General features: G+C 48.4%; 1 protein-coding gene across 2 annotated transcripts in view; it reads left to right on the top strand.

Moving 5' to 3' along the window:
• LOC137532399 (gamma-crystallin-3-like) overlaps positions 1–16,770 on the top strand; it is a 198,810-nt gene that overhangs the window by 86,275 nt on the left and 95,765 nt on the right. Inside the window, exon 1 of one of the 2 annotated variants that reach the window (XM_068252841.1) lies at positions 14,571–14,727. The exons of the other annotated variant lie outside the window; for it this stretch is intronic. Coding sequence (XP_068108942.1) covers positions 14,587–14,727 — 141 coding nt within the window. The 5' untranslated portion in view covers positions 14,571–14,586. Of the gene's footprint in view, positions 1–14,570; positions 14,728–16,770 lie in introns of those variants that run through there. 2 annotated transcript variants of the gene reach the window in all.

Below are 16,770 nucleotides of genomic sequence, written 5' to 3'. Positions count from 1 at the left end.
GCTTACTTTCGCAGAATTGCCTGTGGAGAAAGATAATGATTATGCTGCTATAAAAGACGCTATCATTGCTAAGTACCAGCTGACGCCAGAAGCCTATCGCAAAAAGTTCAGGGCCTGGTAGAAAAAGTCTTCTGATTCGTACCGAGATGTGGTCAGCAGCTTGCTCACCACCCTCCGCCAGTGGACTCTAGGCCTCACCAAAGGGTCTTATGGTGTCCTGGAGGACTTGATAGTCCTCGAACAATTTCGGAACATTTGCCCTGCTGATGTACGACAGTTTGTGTTGGAGCGCAAGCCGGCGTCAGCAACTGTCGCTGCAGACCTCGCTGAGACCTTTGCAACTACCCGGGTGTCTGATACACGCAGAACTGTCCCATCCAACTGGAGAGGAGGTCAGCCCAATACTCTGGCAGACTCTCCTGCCCCTGTGAGCCGTCAGCCACCGAGGCCACCCAGCACAGCTGCTGCACCCAGGCCTGCAGCCCCTGGAGAGGTCACCTGTCACTACTGCCGCCAGCCCAGACACATGAAATTCGACTGTCCGGAGCGGAGACAGACACCACCAGGTCCTGCAGCACCTGTATCCCCTGTACCTCACCCACAGCAGAGGCAACCCGCCAGCGAACCACAGCCTGGATCCTCGGATTTTGTTCTGTTTGCCAGCGGAAAGGAAATCCACAACCGAACCGACCAGCAGCAACTTGTTAGAGTGAACGGCACTTCACCGGATTCCGAGACACCGGAGCTGACATCACGTTAGTTCACTCACACCTTGTGCCAAAGGAGAGCATCAGCTTCAGCCGATCCCTTGCCCTTACTGGAGTAGAGGGCACCCTTTTTCACATAGCCCACGTGAGAGTGAAGATGGATTGGGGGGTGGGAATCCAAGAAAGGGTTGTTGGGGTTATGAAGGATCTCCCAGTCCCTGTGTTGCTGGGGACTGATTTGGGCAAGCTTGTGTCCTACTACGAACCTGCCACGACCGCCTTGTCGCTCACGGAAGGAGACGGACTCTCCACCCACCACCAGGTACTTTATACACTTGGGGGAGCACCAGGGGGAGGTGGGTTGAATGTGCCCAGTTCAAGGGTACCCGGTTCAATAGTGCCTGCTTCAAAGGCACCTGAGTTTGATGTGCAGACTGTCTGTTGTGATGATGATGTAACTGTACCTGAGTTTACTGTACAACCTGTCTGTAATGAAAAAATGTCTATACCTGTCAATGTCATTAATGCATGCAACGATGATTTGAGTAATGCCCGTCTGTGCCCTTCTGAAGGTGTACCTGTGCTAGCAGTACCACGCAGCTGTACTGCTCAGAACCCGAGCTCAGAACAGGTGGAGGGGGTTCCGGCCTCCTCCCCCTCCTCTGACCGCAGGGATGAGACCTTTCAGCCACTGGCCTCGTGTGACATGAGCAAGTTGGCTGAAACTGACAGCGTCCTCACAGCAGCACTACAAAGCGACCCAAGCCTGGAGGTGCTCAGGCAGCAAGCCTCTAAGTCCCTCGCAGACGGGCCGCTTTTAAGGTGTACTGGGAAGGTGGGAGACTGTACAGCGAGTCTGTACAGCCCCCTACCGGTAGATCACATGCGAATACCAAATGGCTTGTGGTCCCGAGTGCGTTCAGGGGACATGTGCTGAAATCCGCACATGATAATTCCCTGACAGGACACTCTGGTGTCCGCAAGACACTTGCCTGTATTCGGAGACAGTTTTATTGGCCCAGGATGAACAGGGATGTAGTAAACTACTGCAAAGCATGTGCCGTCTGTTTCTGTTAAGCTTTCGGCAGAGTGGGGTATTGCTGCTAGAGCTGCTGTTTGCCTTTTGATCACCCCAGTGTAAATGTGAAATGCCAGGACAACATGACTATCATTTTCTTGGGGTTTGAATGAGCTTTTCGATGAGAATTTCCAGCAATTTCAGCAGCCTATCAAATGCCAAGCCCGGGATTGTATGAGATTATTATTATTATTATTAAATGATCATAACTAAGGCTAGCTAAGAATAACCAGACCACAAATATTGGCAGTTTAATGGCTATTGGCACTTTTATTGAGGTTAACTGAACATTAAAACTTAATTAAATTATTCAAATTAACTGAACCAATAAATAATATAAATAACTGGTATAAAATTCCTAGCTCAGTCACTGGGTTTGAGATCTAAATACCTTTAAACATCAATTAGCCCGAGCACTGTGATGGGCGACTTTAAACCTCCAATAAGCTTGCAGATAAAAGGGGGGTGTGTGTTTTATGTGTGTGTGTGGGGGGCAGCAGTGGTGCTCAGCAGAGCTCGAATATTCGAGTAGCTCGAATATTCGAGCTCTTTTTCAGCTATTCGAGCTCGGTATTCGAGCTCCGAATAGCTGGAGCTATTCGAATGGGCTATCCGAGTACACTCGAATAGCCCATTCACTATTCGAGCTATTCGAGCAACCCAGCGCTATTCGAGCTCGGTACCGAGCTCGAATAGCGTCATAGCCCAGATTGATGTCCTTAGAGCCAATCAGAGGGCTCCCAGGCCCTCTGACGGCAGCCAATCACAGAGGGGGACCCTGGCCAGCCCCTACCCTATAAATAGCGGCCGCCATGTTAGGTTTTTCCATGCTTGCCTGAGACTTGTACAGAGAGAGAGTTGCTCCTTTGTGCTTTGGCTTAGCAAGTGCTCTATTGTGGTCATTTACCTAGCGTTTTTGCTCACCTACACCTGCCATATACACCTATATTGTTGTTAGTTAGATAGACATTGTATTTTAGTTAGTAGCTTGTGTGTTACATTAGAGACAGGCAGCTGCTGCAAGCTTACAGGTTTAGGCCTCAGGGGGGCCTTGCCTCTGTGGGCAGCTGTCCTCTGTTTATTTCTCTCATCTATACCAGTATTTCTGCTGTCCTTTACTAATAGTATTGTAGTTATACTGTACTAGGAGTAGGACACTCACTGACTGTCACTGTTTATAGGCTACTAGCTAGCTCCTGCGTGTGTGCACTCACTCACTGTCTGTGTGTACACACACTCTATTTCCTTCTGATTACTGATAGATTATTGTTAGTTAGTTGTACTTACTTACTACTTACTCTTACTGTACCCGTAGGGACACTCACTGTCACTGTTCATATAGGCTACTAGCTCCTGCGTGTGCGCACTGCACTCACTGTCTGAGTGTACACACACAACACACACTCTATTTCCTTCTGATCGCTGATTGATTATCGTAATTAGTTAGTTGTACTTACTGTTACTACTTACTCTTACTGTACTAGGAGTCTAGGACACTCAGTCACTGTTCATAGGCTACTAGCTCCTGCGTGCGTGCACTCACTGTCTGAGTGTACACACACAACACACACTCTATTTCCTTCTGATCGCTGATTGATTATCGTAATTAGTTAGTTCTACTTACTTACTGTTACTACTTACTCTTACTGTACTAGGAGTCTAGGACACTCAGTCACTGTGTTCATAGGCTACTAGCTCCTGCGTGCGTGCACTCACTGTCTGAGTGTACACACACAACACACACTCTATTTCCTTCTGATCGCTGATTGATTATTGTAATTAGTTAGTTCTACTTACTGTTACTAATTACTCTTGCTGTACTAGGAGTCTAGGACACTCAGTCACTGTTCATAGGCTACTAGCTCCTGCGTGCGTGCACTCACTGTCTGAGTGTACACACACAACACACACTCTATTTCCTTCTGATCGCTGATTGATTATCGTAATTAGTTAGTTGTACTTACTGTTACTACTTACTCTTACTGTACTAGGAGTCTAGGACACTCAGTCACTGTCCATAGGCTACTAGCTCCTGCGTGCGTGCACTCACTGTCTGAGTGTACACACACCACCCACACTCTATTTCCTTCTGATCGCTGATTGATTATTGTAATTAGTTAGTTCTACTTACTGTTACTACTTACTCTTACTGTACTAGGAGTCTAGGACACTCAGTCACTGTGTTCATAGGCTACTAGCTCCTGCGTGCGTGCACTCACTGTCTGAGTGTACACACACCCACACTCCATTTCCTTCTGATCGCTGATTGATTATTGTAATTAGTTAGTTCTACTTACTGTTACTACTTACTCTTACTGTACTAGGAGTCTAGGACACTCAGTCACTGTTCATAGGCTACTAGCTCCTGCGTGCGTGCACTCACTGTCTGAGTGTACACACACCCACACTCCATTTCCTTCTGATCGCTGATTGATTATTGTAATTAGTTAGTTCTACTTACTGTTACTACTTACTCTTGCTGTACTAGGAGTCTAGGACACTCAGTCACTGTTCATAGGCTACTAGCTCCTGCGTGCGTGCACTCACTGTCTGAGTGTACACACACAACACACACTCTATTTCCTTCTGATCGCTGATTGATTATCGTAATTAGTTAGTTTTACTTACTGTTACTACTTACTCTTACTGTACTAGGAGTCTAGGACACTCAGTCACTGTGTTCATAGGCTACTAGCTCCTGCGTGCGTGCACTCACTGTCTGAGTGTACACACACCCACACTCCATTTCCTTCTGATCGCTGATTGATTATTGTAATTAGTTAGTTCTACTTACTGTTACTACTTACTCTTACTGTACTAGGAGTCTAGGACACTCAGTCACTGTTCATAGGCTACTAGCTCCTGCGTGCGTGCACTCACTGTCTGAGTGTACACACACCCACACTCCATTTCCTTCTGATCGCTGATTGATTATTGTAATTAGTTAGTTCTACTTACTGTTACTACTTACTCTTACTGTACTAGGAGTCTAGGACACTCAGTCACTGTCCATAGGCTACTAGCTCCTGCGTGCGTGCACTCACTGTCTGAGTGTACACACACCACCCACACTCTATTTCCTTCTGATCGCTGATTGATTATTGTAATTAGTTAGTTCTACTTACTGTTACTACTTACTCTTACTGTACTAGGAGTCTAGGACACTCAGTCACTGTGTTCATAGGCTACTAGCTCCTGCGTGCGTGCACTCACTGTCTGAGTGTACACACACCCACACTCCATTTCCTTCTGATCGCTGATTGATTATTGTAATTAGTTAGTTCTACTTACTGTTACTACTTACTCTTGCTGTACTAGGAGTCTAGGACACTCAGTCACTGTTCATAGGCTACTAGCTCCTGCGTGCGTGCACTCACTGTCTGAGTGTACACACACAACACACACTCTATTTCCTTCTGATCGCTGATTGATTATCGTAATTAGTTAGTTGTACTTACTGTTACTACTTACTCTTACTGTACTAGGAGTCTAGGACACTCAGTCACTGTCCATAGGCTACTAGCTCCTGCGTGCGTGCACTCACTGTCTGAGTGTACACACACCACCCACACTCTATTTCCTTCTGATCGCTGATTGATTATTGTAATTAGTTAGTTCTACTTACTGTTACTACTTACTCTTACTGTACTAGGAGTCTAGGACACTCAGTCACTGTGTTCATAGGCTACTAGCTCCTGCGTGCGTGCACTCACTGTCTGAGTGTACACACACCCACACTCCATTTCCTTCTGATCGCTGATTGATTATTGTAATTAGTTAGTTCTACTTACTGTTACTACTTACTCTTACTGTACTAGGAGTCTAGGACACTCAGTCACTGTGTTCATAGGCTACTAGCTCCTGCGTGCGTGCACTCACTGTCTGAGTGTACACACACCCACACTCCATTTCCTTCTGATCGCTGATTGATTATTGTAATTAGTTAGTTCTACTTACTGTTACTACTTACTCTTACTGTACTAGGAGTCTAGGACACTCAGTCACTGTCCATAGGCTACTAGCTCCTGCGTGCGTGCACTCACTGTCTGAGTGTACACACACCACCCACACTCTATTTCCTTCTGATCGCTGATTGATTATTGTAATTAGTTAGTTCTACTTACTGTTACTACTTACTCTTACTGTACTAGGAGTCTAGGACACTCAGTCACTGTGTTCATAGGCTACTAGCTCCTGCATGCGTGCACTCACTGTCTGAGTGTACACACACCCACATTCCATTTCCTTCTGATCGCTGATTGATTATTGTAATTAGTTAGTTCTACTTACTGTTACTACTTACTCTTACTGTACTAGGAGTCTAGGACACTCAGTCACTGTGTTCATAGGCTACTAGCTCCTGCGTGCGTGCACTCACTGTCTGAGTGTACACACACTAAATTTACTTGTGATTACTACTGATTATTGTAACTGCTAGTTGTACTTCCTGACTGTTACTACTTACTTACTGTACTAGGGGACACTCACTCAGTCACCTCATCAACCAACCCACTCCATTAAAGTACCCCACTTTTCACCCGCCCTTTTAAAAAACTTTTGTCTATACGCCCAAAACATTGAAGATGTCTGGAAGTGGCAGCCAGCGCGGTTTGGGCAAGGGGAAGGGCAGCAAGGGAATCAGGAGGAGAGGGAGCAGCATTGTGGCAAGCCGCGGCCGCGGGCGCGCCACCATGCACAGTTCCGCAGCAGCAGCGTCAGTGGCTAACATTCCTCCCATAGCCACTGGCCGTGGACGCCTTGGGCGCCGCCCAGCAGGAGCATCTGCAACTCACGCTGCAGAGACACAGCAGCAGCAGCGTGTAGCACCTGCTCCCATTTTCCTCCAGCCGGGTCGGAAACGTCCCATTGAGGAAAAGGATGCAGACACTGTGGTGCAACTCATGACGGAGGATGAGCAGCCCGCCATCAGCTCTGCATCCGAGGCCTCCACCCTCACCACCACCACCACCACCACCACCCCTGTTCGCAGCAGCCGCCCAGCAGGGCCTGGGGAGGAGGCCAGTTCACCATCAGTCGCCGACCTGTCACTCAGCAGTCTTTTTACCCCAGGCACCATCAGGGTATTGTCTGCTGTTGTTGGCGATTTTGAGGAGGAGATGCTGATGGGCACTTTGGGGGAGGAGGGATTGGACAGCAAGACTGTGGCGACAGTCAAGCGTCCCATCCATGCATCAGGAGAGGAGTTTGGGGGGTCATCATCCCAGCAGGACATGTTTCAGGAGGGGCATGATGATGATGACCCGGTGACAGACAGAGACTGGGTGCCACCACCTCCAGGGGATGTCGTCCTCAGCAGCTCTGAGGAGGAGGAGGAGGATGCGCTTGTGGGCCTTGCAAGGAGGCGCATCATTGCAAGCATTGGCAGCGTCCCACAGCCTGCTGGTGTCTCAGGCTCAGCAGCAGCAGCAGCAGCATCAGCCAGTACCACCACCAGCCGCACCCAAGCCCCCCCCCCCAACCACCACAGGGAGACAGGCAGCAGCGCTTCCATGCCGTAGGGGGATGTTTCTGTCACCAATCTGGCGCTTTTTCACCATGCCCACTGTGGACAGCAAGTACGCCACTTGCAACCACTGTCAGCGGAAGTTGAGCAGAGGTGCAGACCCCTTAAAGTTCAGCACCAGCTCGCTCATCAACCACCTTGCGGCTAAACATTTCCACCAGCATGAGGAGTTCCAGAGGCTGAAGGCATCTGGTGCTGGCAGTGGCACCACACCCATCACTGCACAGCCTTCAGCAGCAGCAGCAGCAACAGCAGCCACACGCCCTCCTGCTCCTCCAGCAGCACCAGCAGGAGTGCGGAAACGCACTGCTCCTCCCCCCTCTGCAACTCCTGCCGCCGACACTGAGGCCTGTTCTGGCAGCCAGTCCTCAGTGGCCTCCTCTGCTGTGTCTGCTGATTCCCGTGTCAGCAAAAGGCCACGCCAGAGCCTTTTGAGCGAGTCCTTCCAGGGGGTGGTTAGGGCTCTGCCTCCCAGCAGCCGTCGCGTGCGGCAGCTGAACGGCTTGCTGGCACGGGCCATGTGCTCCCAACTCCTGCCGTACACGCTCGTGCAGGAGGGGAGCGACATTCGTGCGCTGCTTGCTTGCGCAGCCCCAGACTGGCAGCTCCCCAGCAGACACTTCTTTGCCCGCAAGGCCATTCCTGCACTGCACCGCTTTGTGATGGCCAATGTGGAGCGAGGGCTGGAGCACGCGGTTGGTGAAAGGGTCCACGTCACCATGGACTCCTGGAGCAGCCGCTTCGGGACAGGCCGCTACCTGTCCTTCACTGTCCACTGGGTCAGCTTGGTGGAAGGGGGTGAGGATGGGAGAGCAGCAGCGGGCACAGCAGCAGCAGCAACACAGTGGGTGGTGCCACCCCGCAGGGTCAGGGGAACTGCAGCAGGTTCCTCCGATCCTCTGCCATCCTCCGGCACACCTGGCCAAACCCCCCGCCTCAGCAGCAGCGTGAAGGCCCGCCACTGCCAAGCGCTGCTGCACTTGGTCAGCCTTGGGAAGACCAAGCTGACGGCAACCCATGTGTTGGCCAAACTCCAGGAGCAGGAGAGGATTTGGCTGACCCCCAGAGGCCTCAGAGTCGGAGAGGTGGTGGCCGACAATGGGGCCAATCTGGTTGCCGCAATAGACAGGGGAAACCTGACCCACATCCCCTGTCTTGCCCACGTGCTGAACCTGGTGGTGCAGAAGTTCCTGCGCACCTACCAGGGGATGGGCGAACTGCTGGAAACGGCAAGGAATGTTGTGCGTCACTTCCGGCGCTCGGCTGCAGCCTGTGCGAGCCTGGAAGACGTGCAAAAGGAGCTGGATCTGCCACGCCATTGGCTGATCCTTGACGTTCCGACTCGCTGGAACTCCACCCTGGCGATGTTGGAGTGTCTGGTTGAACAGAGGCACGCTGTCAACCAGTACCTTGCCCTGGCCACTGTTTCCGCAGCTCAGAGAAGGGACAAGACCAGCAACATCCCGTCCATCGTCCCCGATGATGACTGGAGGCACATGCAGCAGGTGTGCTTTGTGCTGGCTCCCTTCCTGCAGGCCACAAACATGGTGAGCAGGGACCATGCTATGGTCTGCGAGTGGGTGCCCCTGGTTTCTCTGCTGAACAGGGCCCTCGATGCTTTGCTGGAACAGGGAGCGGCAGCCTTGGACCAGCAGGAGCGGCAACCAGCTGCGCAGTCCACCTCTGAGGGGGAGGAGGAAGAGGACTTGGTGGAGGTCCCTGACCTGGCTGCTGATGAGGGGGATCAGCACAGCGCAGCTGAGTTGGTGCGGGGGTGGAGAGAGGATGAGGCGGCAGAGGAGGAGGATGAGGACAGCACTGACGTCGATGTGCCAGCAGACGTGGCCCGCCTCTTCCCAATGGCAGCGCACATGCTGACGTGCCTGCGCAGGGACCCCAGGGTGATCCAGATGAAGCAGAGGGAGGACATCTGGATCAGCATGATGTTGGACCCACGCCTCAAGGGGAAGTTGAGCCAGTTCCTGCCGCCTGCAGGAGGAGACCCAGCGCAACAAATAAGGAGCTTGCAGCAGGCCCTTGTTGAGCGCTTGGAGGAAGCCTCCCCCCAGCCTTCCACCCCCACTGTCCAGCAGCCAGCACAGAGGCAGCAGCAGGTGCCTGCATCCAGCAGCAGCAAGCGCCCCACAGACCTGCTGTCTCTCAGCCACGAGCTCTACAGGACTGTAGAGGCTCCGGCAGCAGTGACTAGAGAGGAGATGCATGCAGCAGCATCCTCCTCCGGTCACAGCCAGCGCCTGACCCGCATGGTGGCTGACTACATGGGGTCGTACAGCGGGCTTGACAGCGATGCCCCTGTTGATCCCATGGAGTATTGGGTCAAGCGCATGGAGATCTGGAGCGAGCTGGCGCAGTACGCCCTGGAAGTGCTGTCCTGCCCCCCTTCCAGCGTGCTGTCCGAGCGCTGCTTCAGTGCAGCTGGTGGCGTGGTCACCGAGAAACGCTCACGTCTGTCTCACAAGTCTGTGGACAGACTGACGTTTCTCAAGATGAACCAGGCGTGGGTGGAAGGCGAGTTCCTGGCCCCTGTTGTCGGCGAGAGGGGGACATGAACTGGCTGCCGGAACCATCGTTAATGTGCCTTACCACCCTTTACCACCTCCTGGCTCCTGCTCAGCCTGGTTCACTTTGACTATTACGTCGCCTGCAGCCACACATTTTACACCTACAGTGGGCTGCTGTGTACTGCCCTTCTGCTGTCTGTCTGTGTTTCCCACTGCCAGGGTACACAGAATTACCTTCTTCTGCTGCCACTCTGCCACCAGCTATTACGTCAAACAATAGCTATATTGGTTGCAAAACCAAAACCAAACAAACCATTAAAAAAAAAAAAGGTTTAATTTTTCTGAGGTGCCCGGGTTGAAAACTGTGTTGTTCCAGTTGTGTATTGGACACAATGTGGGCTGCACGACCGCTGTCTGGGACCTCCTGTTGTGTTTATTTACAGCCCTGGTATCACCGCTAGGTACCAGGGCTATTATGTCACGCTGCCTACCTGCTGCCACACTCACACTGCTCCTCCATACCTCCTCCTGCTGCTGCTGCTGCTGTCTGTCTGTGTTTCCCACTGCCAGGGTACACAGATGATTTACCTTCTGCTGCCACTCTGCCACCAGCTATTACGTCAAACAATAGCTGCTCGCCTACTCCTCCATTCCTCCTCCTGCTGCTGCTGTCTGTCTGTGTTTCCCACTGCCAGGGTACACAGAATTACCTTCTTCTGCTGCCACTCTGCCACCAGCTATTACGTCAAACAATAGCTATATTGGTTGTAAAACCAAAAACCAAAAAACCATAAAAAAAAAAAAAGGTTTAATTTTTCTGAGGTGCCCGGGTTGAAAACTGTGTTGTCCCAGTTGTGTTTTGGACACGATGTGGGCTGCACGACCGCTGTCTGGGACCTCCTGTTGTGTTTATTTACAGCCCTGGTATCACCGCTAGGTACCAGGGCTATTATGTCACGCTGCCTACCTGCTGCCACACTCACACTGCTCCTCCATACCTCCTCCTGCTGCTGCTGCTGCTGTCTGTCTGTGTTTCCCACTGCCAGGGTACACTACACAGATGATTTACCTTCTGCTGCCACTCTGCCACCAGCTATTACGTCAAACAATAGCTGCTCACATTACTCCTCCATTCCTCCTGCTGCTGTTGCTGTCTGTCTGTGTTTCCCACTGCCAGGGTACACAGAATTACCTTCTGCTGCCACTCTGCCACCAGCTATTACGTCAAACAATAGCTATATTGGTTGTAAAACCAAAAACCAAAAAACCATAAAAAAAAAAAAGGTTTAATTTTTCTGAGGTGCCCGGGTTGAAAACTGTGTTGTCCCAGTTGTGTATTGGACACAATGTGGGCTGCACGACCGCTGTCTGGGACCTCCTGTTGTGTTTATTTACAGCCCTGGTATCACCGCTAGGTACCAGGGCTATTATGTCACGGCGAGCTGCCTGCCTCATTGACTGCCTGCTGCCACACACTCATCCTCCTCCTCCTGCTGCTGAATTTACCTCCTGCTGTCTTTGTGTTTCCACTGCCAGGGAGCACATACAATGGCGCTTCCAACATGCGTGCGCCCACCAGCTATTTGTTACGCTCAAAAATAGCTGCATTTCTTTAAAAAAAAAATTGAAAAGAGAAATACGTGAAGAAGAAGAAGACGATATTGAAAAAGAAGGAGAAGGAGAAGATGAAGATGAAGAAGAAGATGAAGAAGAAGATGAAGAAGATGATGAAGAAGAAGATGAAAAAGAAGAAGAAGATGAAGAAGATGAAGAAGATGAAGAAGAAGAAGATGAAGAAGAAGAAGATGAAGAAGAAGAAGAAGAAGATGAAGAAGATGATGAAGAAGATGAAGAAGAAGAAGAAGAAGAAGAAGAAGAAGATGAAGAAGAAGAAGAAGAAGATGAAGAAGAAGAAGAAGAAGATGAAGAAGAAGAAGAAGATGAAGAAGAAGAAGATGAAGAAGATGAAGATGAAGAAGAAGAAGAAGATGAAGAAGATGAAGATGAAGAAGAAGATGATGAAGAAGAAGAAGAAGATGATGAAGAAGAAGAAGAAGAAGATGATGAAGAAGAAGAAGAAGAAGAAGAAGACAATATAGAAGAAGAAGAAGAAGATATAGAAGAAGAAGATCTAGAAGAAGAAGAAGAAAGATAAAGAAGAAGAAGAACAAGTATATACAGTAACAGTACTGAACAAAATTAAGGACACAACTTCTCTTTCCACATTTTTTTTTAAAGGAACATCCCCACATAATCACTTGCTGTTGTTACTTGGAAAAAAAGATGTTTCTTGCATCATTCACCCTCAAAACAAGTGTTGGAAGCTATTTAAGGCCAATTCGAATAGTCAGCTCGAATAGTGAGCTCGAATACCGACTCGAATAGTGAGCTCGAAGTCCGAGGTCGAATCGAATAGTAAAAATTATTCGACTCGAATATTCGACTGACCTCGAATAATTTACTATTCGAATTCGACCAAACTCGAATTTTAAAAAGGGGTATTTGAGCACCACTAGGGGGCAGGGACAAAATATGATTGGGAAACTGCACACCAATCTATATCAATGATAACACACAGGTCTAGGGGGTATACTAATCCCCACATTTTATATAATAAACTAGAGAACAAGTATAATAAACTAGAGAACAAGTAGTATCACGCCTCCTCTCTACAGTATATACATGAACATGAATATCAAAAAAAGGAACAAAACTGAGGGTTTACAAAGCATATAATAATATCATAACATAGCCTTTAAAGAGACACTGAAGCAAAAAAAAATTATGATATAATGATTTGTATGTGTAGTACAGCTAAGAAAAAAAAAGCATTAGTAGCGGAGATATGAGTCTAATATGGTTTCCAGTAAAGGAAGAGCTAAGAAACTCCAGTTGTTATCTATGCAAATTAGCCATTAAGCTCCACAACTTTCAAAGTCCCAGAGAGCTATGCCAGACACTTGTGATAATAAGCTTTAAAAGACAATGGGCTTGATTCACAAAGCTGTGCAAACTGTTTAGCACAGTTAGTGAAGTGTCGTTCGCGGACTTTTGCGCGCGCAAAGAGCCGGCGATTCGTGCGATCACGGACTTTTGCGCGCGCAATTTGCGTGCCCAAAAGTCCACAAACGGCACTCCACGTGCTAACTGTTTTGCACACGCGTGCTAAACTGTTAGCACGGATTTGTGAATCAAGCCCAATGTATCTTTTTTCCCTCTGCAGGGAAGATTTTACAGAGCAGGCTAGTGAACTTTTGAACCCATTTAGAATGCTGAGTAGTGTCTAAACTGCAAATATTAGAGAATGATGCAATGTTATAAAAAACACTATATAACTGAAAATAAAAATATTACAATATTTTCTTTGCTATTAAAATTCTAGTAATTATCCGTATTACACAACCAATTCATTATATCATAATTTTTTTTTCCGCTTCAGTGTCTCTTTAAAGAGTGCCTAAATCAAAAATGTCTGAATGATGAAGGGGGGGGGGGGGGGGTTGCAGGGTTAAATACTCACCTCTCCTTCTGACATCCTCCCTGCTGAGGCTCTGGCCACGCCCACCTGCATGGCCGGGGCCCGCCCTAACTCGCACTCACAGCCTGGTTGGGCGCTGCTGAGCTGGGGGCGGGCCAAGGCCACACAGGTGGAGGTTTCTGAAGAGCTTCAGGAGTCATCGGAAACATGGCCGCCACTGCACTGCCAAGGAGGGGGCAGAGAGTCACCTGTTCCTTGACAACATCAGACGGGTGAGTATTTAACCCTGTTCCCCCACCACACACACACACACATACACACACACACACACACACACCACACACACCCACACACACCCACACACACACACTACACACACACACACACACACTACACACACACACACACACACACACACTACACACACACACACACTACACACACACACACACACACACACTATACACACACACTACACACACACTACACACACACACACACACACACACCACACACACACACACACACATGCTGTCTTCATTCAGACAGAGGTTCTGTCATTTTTAACTTAAAGTACTCTTTAATAAATTACATCAATAACTCCATAGGACAGACAACTAAACACCATCAATATTTCACAGCAATATCATTGAATGCAGCCTGACGCATGTTTCGTGACTATAGAGGTCACTTTTTCTCAAAGGTGTTGTAACGATCTGCTAGTGTGTGTGAGCACTAGCAGACAGACAATATTTAAACGTTCCCTGAAAGGGAAATGTCTTACAGGCAGTGATAGTAGAAGGCAGTACTAACACTGAATACAGATATAGAGAATGGTCATACAAAACAGGTTGGCAACATATCAGATGAGGGAGGTACAAAATCGGCAGGCAAAATCTAAGTGTGTAATTAGGCAGAGGTCAGCAACAGATCAGATTGGCAAAGGTACTGAATCGGCAGGTAAAGAGAAGTCAGAGAAACAGACAATAGTCAAACACAAGTAATCAATATAAATATATGCTGAGCTAGTATGGAATCCCCGGGGTCCTGCCGGTTCAAGCCACACACAGAACTGACTAGGGTCTGAAGCCTTCAATGCGAAGTGTTAGCTAGAGCAGACAGTGAGCAAGTGTCAGAACAGCTCTTAAGAAGCCAGGAGAACACGCCTCCTAGCGGCTTGGCCAATCAGGAACCGGAGGTGGAGTCCAGCATGTCAGCTGACAGCTGGTCAGCTGACACACTTCCTTAGAGCATAAGAGGAGCGACGCTGACAGCGCATGCGTCCGCCCTCATTTACAGTCCGAGTATCATGCGGCCGGATCCCCGCAAGAACGTCGCTGACTCCATCCCTGCCACCGCGGCCAGCCGCACCGGAAGTTCCAGATGCGCTGCCAGCGGAGGCCGCAGAACCTGACATGGTAAGCGCAGGATTACTGACAGGTATATTGTAATGGTGCAAATCTCCATGAATGTATAAAGACATTTATTGATCCCTCCACATGGAGAATGACAGGAAATTCACAATGGTGCAATGGAGATGATCTATTTGATTGGTAGAGCATGTATGAAGCAATGATGGCCGGGTGTAGCACGCAGAGGAGGGGATTGATCCTGTGTGATGTAGGAGCAAAGCCGCAATCGCTGTACAAATGGCCACACCTAACAAAAAAAACGAAAACACTCAAACACTAAACAATTGGCTGCGGGGCTAAACGTTTAAGCACTGTTCTTCTATTCAAATGAATGGACATCGCCCATATGATCGCTTACAGCTGTTTGAATGCTGCATTCCAAACCCGATTTTCCCCATTGTTTCATGAAATTCTGAAAACTACATGCAGCATCCAGGATCACTAAGCGCCGCGCCTCTGTGTCCCCCTGCAGGGGTTAGAAACTTTACATGCTGGGAAGTGATGCTCATGATGCTAATAATTTCAGCTTGAAGCAAGTTATTATTATTATTATTATTTATTGTATTTATAAAGCGCCAACATATTACGCAGCGCTGGACAATAAATATATACAATGATACAAGGATGACATACATAGGGTTATACACATAGAACAAAGTTATACATACAAATTGTACAAAATACATAATTATGCAATATGGGTTGGTTAGGTAGTCCCAGTAATACAAGTACAGGCTGTCATAGGACAGGAGCACATGATCCTGAAGATTACACTAGGGAGTGGAGGACCCTGCCAGAGCCTTACAATCTAAAGGGAGGGGTGGAAACACTAGGGGGGGCTGTTAAATATTCCTTAGAGAGTTACTGTGTGGTAGGAGGTGGGTAGGCCATCATAAAGAGGTGGGTTTTGAGGGCTTGCTTGAATGTGTTGAAAGAGGGAGCAAGTCTGATGGGTGGTGGAAGGGCATTCCAGAGGGTGGGGGCAGCTCTTGAGAAATCCTGCAGGCGGGCATGGGAGTGTGAAATGCGCGGGGTGGTGAGGCGAAGGTCGTTGGAGGAACGGAGGGGGCGACCTGGTGTATACTTGTGTACAAGCTCCGAGATGTAGGTAGGGCATGTTTTGTGCACAGATTTATACGCCAGGCATAGAATCTTGAAACTTATCCTGAGACGGATAGGGAGCCAGTGAGCCAAGTTATAGGGAACTTAAAGCAAAAAGTATATGGAGGCTGCCCTATTTACTTGCTTCTGCAGTGGGATGCGAAACTTTGGGCAACCTTGTTAATCGTCATGATTTTCCTGTATAAATCGTTGGTTGTTTGGATAAAAAATGTCAGTTAAATATATCATATGGGAGACACACACAGCGATATTTGAGAAGTAAAATTACGTTTATTGGATTTACAGAAAGTGCGCAATAATTGTTTAAATAAAATAATTGAGTGCATAAATTTGGGCACTGTTGTCATTTTGTTGATTCCAAAACCTTTAGAACTAATTATTGGAACTTAAATTGCATTGGTGAGCTCAGTGACCCCTGACCTGCATACACAGGTGACTGTGTGGCCAGTGCAGGGACTGTGAATCTTGTCAAATTGAGGGACGCATGGATTACACTCAGTTTGGCCCAGTGCACACCAAAAACCTCTAGCAGATCCGCAAAACGCTAGAGGTTTTTGAAGCAGATTTCAGAGCAATTCTAGGCATGTTTAGAGACGTTTTCTAAACATGACGAGCGTTTTTGTGTGGCAGATTACAAATATTGTTACAGTAAAAGCTGTTACTGAACAGCTTCTGTAACAAAAACGCCTGGAAAACCACTCTGATAGCGTTTTCCAGAGCGGTTTGAGCTTTTCCTATACTTTACATTGAGGCAGAAATGCATCTGCAAACCGCAAAAAATGCTGCAGGACCCACATTTGCGGTTTGCTAAAAACCTCAAACTGCTGGTGTGCACCTTCCCATTGAAATACATTAGCCAAGCGGAAGCGGTTTGGAAAACGCTACAAAAAACACTCGGTGTGCACCAGGCCTATCAGCAGATTCTGG

Source organism: Hyperolius riggenbachi, chromosome 1 (assembly GCF_040937935.1).
Source record: "Hyperolius riggenbachi isolate aHypRig1 chromosome 1, aHypRig1.pri, whole genome shotgun sequence".
In the NCBI taxonomy this organism is placed as follows: Eukaryota; Metazoa; Chordata; class Amphibia; order Anura; family Hyperoliidae; genus Hyperolius; species Hyperolius riggenbachi.
This window is presented reverse-complemented; position numbering and strand designations above follow the sequence as displayed.